Source organism: Musca autumnalis, unplaced genomic scaffold, assembly GCF_047663935.1.
Source record: "Musca autumnalis isolate F117 unplaced genomic scaffold, ASM4766393v1 scaffold_5, whole genome shotgun sequence".
NCBI classification, from domain to species: Eukaryota; Metazoa; Arthropoda; class Insecta; order Diptera; family Muscidae; genus Musca; species Musca autumnalis.
This window is the reverse complement of record NW_027412088.1, coordinates 78,918,372-78,932,011: the sequence shown is the minus strand read 5'-3', so window position 1 is coordinate 78,932,011 and position 13,640 is coordinate 78,918,372. Positions and strand designations below refer to the sequence as shown.

The window sequence follows — 13,640 nt, the reverse complement described above, 5'->3', positions numbered from 1 at the left end:
TAATTTCGCTTAATCTGTATTATTTTGTTAATTTTTTTGACTGTGGTGCCAGAATTTTGGTGATGACCTTGCATAATAGGACTGTTTGAGAAAACGATCAAAAAGATCGACCCTTCAGGAAACGAGTTTGTCCAACATAAGTTTAAGCTTTGCTTATGCTGACAAGTACTAAGATAGGATTATATTTTCTTTATAATATTTTTCATTTGACATTCACATTTTCCCCTGCCCATGGTTATGTGTTTCATTGGGCTATATCATATAATTTTATATATTATAGGAGATTTCTTAATTTGCTTAACCAAAAAATATAAAATTTAAAAAATGACATTCTCCATTTATTCTGAGATTCTGTGAAAGATATGGGTCAGATTTGTTATATTGTCCTAACTGACAAATTTGCAGATTTCTTTTTTTTTACACTCGCTTTAAATGCACTTAATCTCCTCAACTAAAACTTGTCCCTTCTTTCAACAGCGTAGTTTTTTTTTTTTTGTGAATAAAAATCACAATAAAAAACGCTGTACGTGATATTTTTGTAACTAAAAGTATTATCGTTTGATTTAACAAATAAACACTGCATAAAAATACAATTATTGCTGTTGCATGAATTAATAATAATTTCTTACAGATTTAAAAAAAAGTTACAATACATACAAAGAAGGTATATAAATGAGACATTTAACACGAAGTGATTCGAGAGGCAAAAAGGTTGCTGTTGGGGGGACAAAATAAAATGCATTTTTTATTATTATATTAAGGTTAGGGTGAATTCCGATTTTAATGACGCATTAAAATCTTGTACGTGTTTGCACATATTAAGTAAAAAAAAGAGACGAAGAGAGGGGGGGAGAGGGCAAACTGTGAAAACAAATGGGAAGTGAATTACAAATGTGTTATTTATATTAGTTTTATCACACACTTATTCAATTTCCTTTTTCGTGTACGGATTTCCCAACCCTGCAATAATAATTACCTCTTAAGAGAAATATTTAGCAAATGGAATTCTTAATTGAATGGTATTGGTTACACACTCATATACACTTTATCATCACAAATATGAAAAAAATGAAACTGAAATTGAAATCATTTTGACAGCTCCATTAGAGGAGGGTTGGAATTTGAAATTAAAACAAAATAAAAAAACGCATTTGTGCCTCTTATATTGTCTTGTTATTATTATCCTCATCCTTGTCAGTCAGCAAAAACAAAAAATGCCAAAATAAAGTTCATTCGCTTGTTTATAATATTCAAGATTTTATGGGTCATTGTTTTCTTAAAAATTTTTATTTTATTATTTTTTAATGTTAAAAACTTTGCTTCTCTCTTTTCCTTCGTATTTATTTTATTGTTATTATTATGATAAGTAGGAAATATGGAGGGAGCGAGAAATGTAAAGTAAAACATTTAAATACTCGTCGCTTTTTTCATAATACGCAAAATGTGTAAATTTTGGTTGGCGCTTTATTTATTGACAAAAAAGCAAAAAGTATTAAAACCTCATCACAAAACAAAAAAAATAATTTTATACTAAATATTGAAATCCGCCATAATGTCTTTTGTTTTAAGCCTCCGCCTTTGGTGAATTTTGTGTGTGTGTGTTTTTTTTTTAACCAAATTGTAAAACACTCATTGAATTTTAAATAAAAATCTTATTTTTATACTGGCTATTAATTACAATAAATAATTGAATTTGTGAAAAGTATTAAAAATCTTTTTTTTTGTTTATTTATTGTTATTGTTAAAAAATTTTTATTAAGAGAATAATATGTATATTTTTATAAATCTTATTTTGTCGATTCTGCAGTGATTAATTATCGTATTCCTTTATTGTTTTATTTTCAGGTTAATAAACAATATTCTGCCACCGATTTGGAGGCATTTGTCAAATTGGCTGCTGCCAATTGGCAAAACACAAATCACAGCTTATTAGAAGGAGTTGATATTAAAGGAGGTAAGTTAAAATAACGACTGCATTTTTTACTAACAACACATATAGACAAAAAATATATGATCACGGTGACCATATTTTTATGCAATTAATCAGAGTGTGGCATCACCACTCTACATTTTTATGAATAGTTCAAATTTCGCAATTAGTTGTTGTATTGTCAAAAGGGGGATATTTAATAAAATGGAAATTGAATATTCTCGCCAGAGACGTAATTTGTATGATTGCTTCAAATATATTTTTGTATTCACAAATATAATATTGTACGTCCCCACCAATAAAAATGTATTTTCTGTGTGTTGTAGACGTAACACTTTCGGAGTTATTATTAAAGAAAAAGTTTTTAAAAATGTTGGCTAGTGAATACGATTAGCACGGTGCGTCTGATCTAACTTTAAATGAAAGGTGCTTACACCTGGGAAGTTTTTTGCAGATTCTGAAACTACAATGTTCATAGAAAAGAAAAAACAAAAAATCGCCGCAGCGCCTTTTTAAATAAATTGCGGTTAAAGCTCACATTTTTAGGGTTTTTAGGTTTTCGCTAAACGGTAAGACCTATCTAAATGGAAATAAAGGTAGGTTTTTCCGTTTTTGAGATTTAGAAGTTCAAATTGGGACAATTACTAACTGTATCGATTCCTTATAAAACAATACCATGCACGGTGAGCCTTACGTAACTTTAAATGAAAACCCGAAATTTTTGCCGATTCTGAAACAAGAACGTTCATAAATGTGAAAAATTCATAAAACAAGAAAAAATCGCTGCAGCGTTTTTTAAATAAATCGAGGTCAAACTTCACATTTTTAGGTTTATTTTGGTTTTTCAGGATTTTGCTTGGAAACTGCAAGTCCTATCGAAATTGGGCTAACTGCTACACCATTTTCTTTAGTCCCATTTCGATAGGACTTCACGTTTCCAAGCAAAATCCTGAAAATGTTAGTTCAATCGCACCGTGCTAGGCGATTAAATAGTAAACTTGTTCGGTATAAATTCAATACCTTACAAATCATCAAATGTTCATAGTTGATACGTGGTACATGAGAGAACCCGAAATGTAAATTAAATCCATTCAGTTGGAAAATGCGGCTAAACCTACAAAATACCTGATATATGAAAGTTCAAGTAAATGAAAACATATCATGGTAACTTTCGCAGGGACGGTATGCATACCTTTAAATACCACCATAACTATCGGATGGGACAAGCGGTTTTGCCGTATATTTCTTACAAACTTTAAACAAGTTCGAGACAATAATTTTAGCTTAAATGCATTTTAAGTAATTTTAATAGTTTTGAAATTTTTAGCTCAGGTTGTCCGTCCTTGCACAGAAAAAAATTGTAGCCTTTTGATAAAAAATCTGATTAATTTTTAACTGATTTTGATAAAAGTAATGTTCATATTGACAATCGTCGATAAAAAATTGTAGTTTTCGTTAGAACTTATTTTGATAAAGCAATTCTCATATTAACTAAGAAATTTGTTGAATTTTATTTTTTCAATCGATAAAATATGTTTCATATTAACAAACTGGTTTATCGATTTTTTAATGTTTATTTGATAAAAAAAATTGTCACATATATAAAAAGGATTGTTAAATATCAAAGTAAATATCGATAAAAATCGCTGAAATCGTTTATCGGTCGCTTTCTAGTGACATTTTCATGTTTGATAAATACTTCCTAATCTGTTTGTAATATTTTATCAACATGCGACAAAAATATGCTGATGAAACTTTTAATTAAAATTTTCGGGGTGTCTTTATTTTCTTAGTGCGGTCCTTTGATTTGTTTTTTGAGTTCCCATACTTTCTGAGATAATGACACTAAATCTGTTGAAGCGTTTATAGTTAAAATGACTGGAAAGGTTTAACAAATACGTCTCTACTATGATAAGAAGAGTTTTCCACAGCTCGCCAAACATCTCCATCTGATAAACTTGGGGACCCAAGATTGAGGAAAATAACTCTTGAATGAGGATATTTTATTCTGAGTATTATAACGCAAAATTACACCAAAAAGGTTAAAAAATATGGCTAAAAAAGTATCAGTCAGCTTTGAAGACTGAGATATAACCCTTAGTCATACTTTCCTAGAAGTGAACTTAAACAGAATTAAATCGAAAAAGTCTTGTACTTTTGCGGAAATGGTATCTTAAGAAATACACCGGTATAGTCTATCTAAGAAGTGGATCTAATTTTGGAAGTCATTCCTTTCCATTTTAGTTGGTAGGTTTTTTTTTAGCTTTTCAGGAAGCTTGGACTTGCCTAAGAAAGAAATAATATCGTAGTAATCAGAATCACAGGGACTACCTTCGATAACAATTTCAAAACAATCCTGAAACAACACTTAAACTTCACATAAGCGATGATTGTGAATTTTTGTGAGGGAGGTACCCGAAGGTGTTGTCCGATATAGACCTTCATGGAACTTTATGACGGATGTTTGGAAGAAAATTCGCGATGTGCAAAGTTTTGTCCAAATGGTATACTCAATTTGAAAGTTATCGTGCGCATATGTCATTTCAGTTGGTTCCGACAGGTTTTTATTGATCTTTTGGGCCATTATCTCACTAAGTGTGGACTTGGCCCCTAAAAAGTTTTACCATTCTATAGGTGGCGCGAAAACAACCTGCTGCAAAAAAAAAAAAAACAATCAAAACAATCGGTGACAAGTCTTTAAACTGCACTTGTGGGAAAATTTTTGAAATGTTGTGTGGCAGGTGGACTGATGTAGCCTATATTCGAACCGGATCTATGTCGGAAAGAAATATTATGAGGACCGAATAGGTTTATCCATTCGAAAATTATAGTGTACACAATTGACAAATTTTGAGCTTTGTGGGAAATATTACGAGGACTAAATCGATAGAGTTCGGGAATTATCATCAGCACTAGCCAACCAGACGGACGGAAAGCGTCAAATCGGCTCGAAATTGTCTAAAGACATTATATAGATGAGCCACATTTTAGATCGTATCAAAGTGTATATACCCTCGTTAACCCAAAGGCCTTGGGTACAAAAATCGGTTGGAACCATTATATGAGCCGCTCAGTGCACACTTCGACTAACTCCACTTTTTGAAAAATTTGAGATTTTAGTGTCAAAGCCTTTGATATCGCCATATCTATTTATGATTATAATATCTTTCCTGAATAATAAAGATGAGCACCTTTAAATAACAAGTTTTTATTGACCACTGAATAATATGCAATTTTTTTCAGTGCACACTTCGATTAACTCCACATTCAAATGTAGCTCTGCTCGCAACGTGCACATGCAATACTCTTTCGGCTTTTGTTGAAACCATAGATGGCCTTTAGAAAATTATGACGTATATAACATACATTTTTGACGTATTTTACATACGTCGAAAACGTCGTAAACCTAGCCATGAAGAATGACGCTAACATAAAGCTAACATGAATTAATTACAAATATTGTTTTATAACCGAACTAGCAACATTAATTTTTATGTGAAACCTGTAATATATGTATATAAAACTAAGTTTTTCGTTAAATAAAAAAAAAATCAAAACCTAACTTTATTACTTTTTTCAGTGCACACTTCGATTAACTCCACCATTACCACAACATTACTAACGATTGTTTGTTGACTATTGTTTTTATTTTATATACCGTTAGATGAAAGCTATACCTGCTATTATGCATTCTACATTATATATTTGAATCCATATTATCAGGGGAATTTTAAAAAACAATATACATTTCATCATTGCTTTTCTCAACTTTTTGTTTTATGGAGTTAGTCGAAGTGTGCTCTGAACGCTTCATATGTAGGCCATAGCAACAATGGACATATATTGATATTTTTTGCATGAAGATTTTTTTATAATTCAAAACCAAAAATGTGGGTAAATAAATTTGCTAAATGACCTAGAATCAGGCGGTACCCTTACATAGGGTCCTGTTCTTATATCTGAGAAATATGGCCGTAAATTTACAATGACTACATTGTCCACCACTTGGACTCCTCAAGTCGCTGGCAGGCGATGAAACCTTGTTGACCACTTTTTATAAAGCAATGACAGGCAGTGCCTGCCTCGCTATGACACCAGTGGACCGGTTTATCATCACGGCATGGATTTTATCAATTGTTCTTGCAAAGACAAACATTAATTATTTCCTTTTTTGTTCATAATTTTTTTTTTCATATTATACATGTACCTTACATACAATGCATGGACGAATACATATTACAATCCGCTATTTCCCAATTTTCCCCACAATTTACGCTCTTCCCTCAACAAAACATAATAAAGATCTTATTTATATCAATAAAAAAGTCGGATGAAAACTCCACCCTCTCAGTACAAAATAAAACTCGCTAAAATCATTCTCTCACATTAAGAACAGCGTTCATAATATGCATGAATTTTGAATTTGGCAAAACTTTGTGAACACTTTTCCCTGTATTTGGCATTTTCGAAAAAAAGTAACCGAATGTTCAGATGTTAGAGAACTCATTTTCAAAAAATCGCATCCATTTCACCACCTCCGAACAAAGTATTCTTTTTGGAGCATCCTTGTTTCTATGCAATTAATTTGCTGTATTCTCATTAGGGATAATCGGGTTAACTTTCGCTTAATAGAAAGTGTTCGTGAACTCTAAGACCTTGGTTATAAACAGCGTACGTAAAAATACTTTAAATTACATTTCCAATCGTTTCGTTTCGTATTTTCCATAGAAACAAAACGAAACATAACCGAGCTCGCTGTTTAGTTTTGTTTTGTTTACATTCGTGAGTGCGAACAAAACGAAAGGCGAAGAGTACTCAACTCCACAAGAGCAGATAGAAAACGGAATAGTACTAAACACATGTGAATAAATCAAAAATGTTTAGTGGTTGATAAAATTCACTGTGGTATACTGATGCTAACTTATAGGGTTGTTAAACAATCGCATGTGTGTGCCTAAGTGTGTCAGTGTCAATACGCAGGGCAAACGTTTCCCAAAAATACTTTTTGTTTCGGTAGTAAATGAAACAACTCGCAAAGCATAGCCGAAGTTACATTTCAGCAATCGTACGGTTTCCATCTTTTTAAATTAAAAAGTTTGTGTTTTTGTTTTGGTTGTGAGAATGAAACGATTCAGAGAAGCTGAAAAATGTGTGGCTTTGTGTGATTGGTACGGGAATCGTTTTGTTTGTTTCCGTTCATTGGTTATACATGAACTAGTTCAATTGAAAGAGTCACTTAAAAGAACAACTGAACTAGGTCACTCATCCTGGAATAGAATGCACGAATAAATTTGAATTAAGGGAGTTAATGCATATTGACGCTGCCGCCCTCAAGGGTATTAGCTTTTTCAAAATGCTTCTCTCTATTTCATGATCACGAAGACTGAGATTTCAAAGTGTAGTGCGTCTTTCATAAAAAAATAGTTTAATTAAAATTTGCACTTAAAATGCAAATTAACTATATTTCTGTAAAAAATAGATATAATTATTAAAATAACGAACTTTTTTAATCAAATTTGCCATGCATCGCTTCGATAATTAAACAGGGGCTTTAAGGTCGAACAATATTGTTAGATAGTTCACGAAGGAACTAGCTAAGTGAATCAAAAGCAAGATTGAACTACTTCAATCAAAATCCTTATTTTTAGTTCATTTACTACTGAAACGGACAACTAGGGTAAACAAGCTAAGCAACGGGACTTTTATTTTGCTGCGAAATTTGGAACTACAGATTTGTTCAATGTACTATTCGAATAATATAGCAGAAGTATTATTCGAATAATAGCAGAACCCAATGTGACCCCTTATTCAAGCAAAAACGATGGAACTAAAAAGTTCAGACAAACGATCTATGTTGCTAGATCCCGACATGTGAGTTAGAACTAGAGTTGTGCCAAAGGAACTATATGGAACTATCTCGTTCATTTCGCAGTTCCAATGGCCCACATTTTTTCTTTGAACAAACTACGTATACTTAATATCACACGTTACATTTCATGATGTTACTCATACGTTTTGGAACTAGTACAGGGAACTAGGAACTAGATTACCCAACTCTAGTTAGAACTAAAGCAACAAATGAACGAGCTAATGGGAGATGAAAGGCTGAGCTAAATATACTGAAACAAAGAGCACTAGAATTAGTGACCTAACAGAAGAACATAATTCTTTGAAAAGAGCTGAACTAAATAGCGAACTCATCGCCATGAAATAATATACCAACAACGCATGACACCATATTAGCAAATAGTTTTTATACATCCAAAGGTTCGATTTCCAAAATCCCAGTAACACATTACCAAATAATGAATTTATATATTAGTTTGGTTGGTTTGTAAGTAGTTATGGCTACCAATAACTACTTACGTATCAATCTACTAAACCATTTTAACAAGGATATTTCGCACGAAATAAGTAGTTATTGACCACATAACCACATTGTAAATATTGTTTAGAGACGGACACAGACACTCTGTATAAACCTTACCCATTATTTTATAATGAGTAAAATATGATTATTTTTCAGCATAGGTTATGCAGAATGTAGCTTGTTTATATTACTTTGTAATGGGTTATACGGCGAATGTTTCTATTGCTGTGATTGATGAAAATCACTCCGTCACTCGGATTATACAATATCAATGGTGTTCACTGAGCCAAAATAGAATCAACCTTAGCATTTTGGCCTAATAATAATTGGTCTGTTCCAGAACCTCCAAGAATCTACAAATTTTTACTACGATAACAATTTTTTCTTTATATTATCGAAAAAATGTATAAATTAGTAGATTTTTGCAGTTCTGAAACAGACCAAATATTGGGATGAAATATTTAATTAACACACTTTACCGAACTTTGCATACAGTTGTCATTTTGGAATTCGCCCAGCCTACTGCAGCTGTTTTACTTGTTTCGTTTTTAAATTTCTTCTAAATACTGCAGCCATTTGTTTACTAATTTTTAAATTTAATTTCCCATCTAGTTAGTATTGAGTCAAAAGCAAAACAAACATTCTAGCAAAATGGAAGTGAAGAATTTTCCAACTTTTGATTTTATTAATTTTTTCAATGATATAAATCTAATTCAGGGTAAAACTTATAATTATTTTTTTACAACTTTAAATACATTTCTAAATATTTTCTTCCCATTCTCTTTTTTTCATTACAGAAATGCAACAATATTTAAATAGTCCCACCATGAATATGTACAAAAAACGTGAACGTACGCAAAATTGGAATCATCAGGAAAAGAAATTTCTGTTGGATCTTTGTCGTAAGGATATGCGTATTATAGAGAATAAACGTTTAGATGCTGGTCTAACGGCGGTTAAGAATAAGGCGTGGAAAATCATACATCAGAAATTTTCAAATCAATTTGGCACAGATCGTACGTGCAATCGTTTAAAGGAACAATGGCGTAGAATGAAAGGTAAGTAGTGAAGCATCAATTTAAAAAGAGAAGGGAGAGAGGCAGAGTGGAGGAGAATTGTTTATTAACTTTTGTATTTTCTGCTTACTTATAGCCTGTACCCGCAATGAAATATTGGATTACAATAATCGTTTGGCCCGTTTCGGCCCCGAGGTAGCTGATCGCAAAAAGCCCTCACCCTTTACCTTTGAGGTTTGGGAATTCATGCAAGAAGCCAAAAAGGCCTGCAAATCCGAGGCCCTTGATGGCATTGACTATTCAAAAATACCCTTGGCCTTGGAAGAAGATTTTGAATATCGTGAAGATGCTGAACAAAATAATGATGATCATGACATGGATGAGTAAGTATACAAATTTAAAAGTAGATACCCAATGAAAAAGAAGGTCCTAATTGTTATTCTCTTTCTCTATTTTTCTTTACAAAAGTAGCAGTCGTACACCACCCCAGGACTTGTGTGACATTGACATTAAAGATGAAACCCTAAATGAGTCATATTCCCACATGATGTCCAATGGTGAACGTTTAAGTGCCACTTCACCTCAACAGCAACAACAGAGTGGTCAACATGATTTGGATCAATCATCGGGTAGACACAGCCCCACAAATCTTTCGACAAATGGCGGTGATCATGGTGGTGTTGGCGGACCAGCGGCATTTATGGCCCAGGCTGGTAGTGATTTGTCTGGTTTTCAACCAGGTTTCAATATGAACAACATCTCTGCTACATTGGAAGCCTTAAATGCCCTGCGTACTGGACAATTTCCCTCGGCCGCCGCAGCTGCTGCAGCAGCTTTACAAAATAACTTTGCTGCTGCTGCCCACCAACAACAGCAACAGCACGCTCAACAACAACAACAAGCCCAACAACAACAGCAAGCTCAACAGCAACAACAAGATAGAGATTTGGATAATCAATCACCACCAGCCAAAAGACCCTGTACCTCAGGTATTAGTAACTCTGGAAATGGTGGATCAGCTGGCTCAGTGGCTGGTGATTTGGATTTAAGTGATACCCAACAAAATACCAGTGGCAGTTGTTTAAATTTGGCCACCACATCTTCCGGCTCAATGAATTCATCATCCAAAGCGATGGGTGAAAGTTCGCCCGAATTAAGGGCCTTTATGGATATGCAATGCAAAGAACACATGATGCGCATGCGCATACTCGAAGTGCAATTACAAGCGGCCAAATACAGTCGTGATTTGGTGGAAATCAACAAGACACTGGCCCTACAAAAGCTCCAAGAATATGCCAGTAAACGTTTGAGCACATAACTCTGTCTAACAAGATTCGTAACTTGTTGTCGCTTCCAGAGATTCCTGTGCTTCATTGTTAAGCCTCTGCAAGGGAATCCACTTATTCCCGCACTGAGGTTAATAATTGTTAAATTGTGTTATACTATTTTAATCCTAAAAACAAAAACACTAAAATTAGTTATAATTATTTTCTTTGGCAGTTTCATTTTTAACAATTTAAGTTCTTTACTTTAAACCCAGAGCTGCGCTCGTTTTATTGTAAAAAGAAATCTTAACTTTTTTCTATCAAATACCCTAATTTTTCTTATTATAAATATTATTTAAGAAATCGCATTAGTTTTAATTTAAAAATTCACAAATTCGTTGCTAACAATTAACAACAAAAATACTTGCATAAAGAGAAGCACATTCCTTTTGAAAAAATCTTTTTCTTTTGTTTCAAATTGCCATCTTTTTTTAAATTATCACAAAAAAAAAAGAAAAAAGATTTCGTTAATTTATAAAGAAAAAAACAATTTCTGTAAACATGTGCCAAGACAGTATTTTTTAAAACAAAAACTCTAATTAATTTTTATTTTAATAAATTTTGTAAAAAAAATACATTTTTGTTACAAAAAGAAAAAAACTGTCACAAATGAAATTATTAAAATTATATCACAAATGTAGATAGATCTTAAGAAGAAGAAGAAGAATGCTACCTCAGTTTACTTTAAACACAACAACAAACAATTTTTTAGCCATAGTTTCTAAAACCCCCCTAAACTTACTTCCTAATCCAAGAAAAAAAAGAAGAAAACAAAAATCTTCACTTAGTTTATTATTATTATTCATATTATTTTAAACAAAAAAATATCGTTATTTCACAAGAACAACTTATAAGAAATTATATAAGTCTTATAATTTTAATCTTTAGAGATTTAGTTTTCTATTAATTTAGAAGTCTTTATGACTGCTTTTTTGTTTTTTTAGCTATAGAAATCGATATTTTTCTATGCAATATTCTAAACAAAAAATTTGAGAAAGAGAAAAAAATGATTTAACCTTAAGTAACGAATTTACTTAAAATCGCAAACAGAAATACATATATAAATATGTATATATGTGTGTTATATATAAATAAAAACAAAAACTGTAAACAACAGATATTACAAATAAAAAGAAATAATTTTTATGATTTTACTTAAAAAAAAGAAAATTTATTTTCTATTTTTCGTGGTGAAGTAGGTAAGTTTTCTCCAAATTACTCCGTTTGGGATCATTGGGCTACCAAATGTCGAGCCATCTTACAGATTAGTCGCTTTTGGTTTTCCAGTTGAAAGCATAAATGATATCAAACACCCCTTAGTTTTTTTTGCCATTTTATCGACCCACAATTATAGGTTATTATTCGAAGGCAAACATGTTAATCAATGGCATAACATTATGTCACTTGTTTTAAAGCCCGTAGGCACCATATCTACATGTAAATTTATATCTTCGCGTTGAGCCATCCGAAGACGGGCTGTTTAAATGTTTCCATGCAGGTTTATTTTGTCTTAGTTATTTCGTTATTTTTCGTCCAACTATTGAAAGGAGTTACTGACATTGATCCAACCTTTTGACATAGTAAACTCTTTTCTCAAACTAAAAACAAGTTCGGACAACTACTTCCGGTACCTCTATCACAAAAGTTAAACGCTTTTGCTTAAATGTATTTTAAGGGATATCCGAGGATTGTTTTAATCTTCTCGATATATCGTTGTATATAATCTAAAGAAATAGCTCTCAGAATTAGATCCCGTTCCAAAATAGACCATGTCCGGCCATTCCTTTCGCGCTTTAATAACGTTTTGGATTTTGTGGCTTACCCAATAATTACACATGCAAGTAACATTCAGACAGTTGTGTATACATTATTGCTTATTATTTTAGCTGAAATTTAAATTTTTTTCGAACTGACACTTGCATTTGTAAAAAAAAATTTAAGTTACTTTCAAAGCACTTACACTGCCGTTACACATGCCAGTAAATTGGTGCCAGTTGAGTGCACGTATTATACTCAAAAATGCCGAAAAAGTGTTCGACGCCTTTTTAGCTAGTTCATCATTTCTCATTCTTATGATATGGCCTAGCCAACGCAATCGTTGCATCTCAATACGTTTGACTACATTGATGTCGTTGTATAGCAGATACAGTTCGTGGTTCATGCGACGTCGATATTCACCGTCAACGCAGATTGGTCCGAAGATCTTTCGAAGAATTTTTCTTTCAAACACACCAAGCACTGCTTTATCTGCTTGCGCAAGTACCCAGGCTTCGGAACCATACATCAGTACGGGTAATATCAGTGTTTTGTAAAGCGTTATTTTTGTTTGACGAGGCGTATAAAGATGAGGCGCTTGGCGGTGCACGAAGAATTGGCAGGCCAAAGAATAGATGGCGCAAACAATTGGATGAAGAGATGACAAGGCGTGGTATTCCAGAAAGAGAAGCAATAGACAGAGAGAAATGGAGATCTTTTCTTAGTTAGGCCTATAGAACAAATGTTCTGTAATGGGCTAGCTAAGTAAGTAAGTAATGCGTAACATTTCATTTGTACTTCGATTATTCCATTTGTAATTCGGAACAATTCAGTTGTTCAGTTATTCGAGAATTCCATTTGTAATTCGAATTATAATAATTGTACCACAAACATCCATGACGGGACAAGGGAGACATCTCTCATATCAATAAGTCAATGATATGGAACCTACTGTTAACGCCGAGTCAGAACGGCGTGTCTTAAGGCACCACTTGTAGAGAAGTTTTACATGGCTGAAATACTCAGGAAATGTCGCAAACGTGCAAGGCAGGTGTTCATACCATTGCACCACGGTGGCATTATTCCATTTGAAACTTGAATTATTCTATTTGTAATTCGAATTATTTTATTTGTAATTCGAGTTATTCTATTTGTATTCCATTTAAATTCGAAACAAAAAAAAATTTGGTATCATAGGTTTTATATTTGGTCTTTCGAATTACAAATAAAATGATTCGAATTAC

General features: G+C 32.7%; 1 protein-coding gene across 4 annotated transcripts in view; it reads left to right on the top strand.

Annotated features, from left to right (window-relative positions):
• The window catches only part of apt (apontic), a 90,489-nt gene extending 78,801 nt beyond the window's left edge, over nt 1-11,688 (top strand). For 2 of the 4 annotated variants that reach the window (XM_073989307.1, XM_073989305.1), the window contains 4 exons: nt 1,846-1,954; nt 9,098-9,358; nt 9,453-9,699; nt 9,785-11,688. In XM_073989307.1, the coding sequence (XP_073845408.1) occupies nt 1,846-1,954; nt 9,098-9,358; nt 9,453-9,699; nt 9,785-10,634 (1,467 nt within the window). In that variant the 3' untranslated portion in view covers nt 10,635-11,688. The remainder of the gene's footprint in view (nt 1-1,845; nt 1,955-9,097; nt 9,359-9,452; nt 9,700-9,784) is intronic. The other 2 variants (XM_073989306.1, XM_073989308.1) reach the window with 1 other exon arrangement.
• The last annotated feature ends 1,952 nt before the right edge of the window (nt 11,689-13,640 follow it).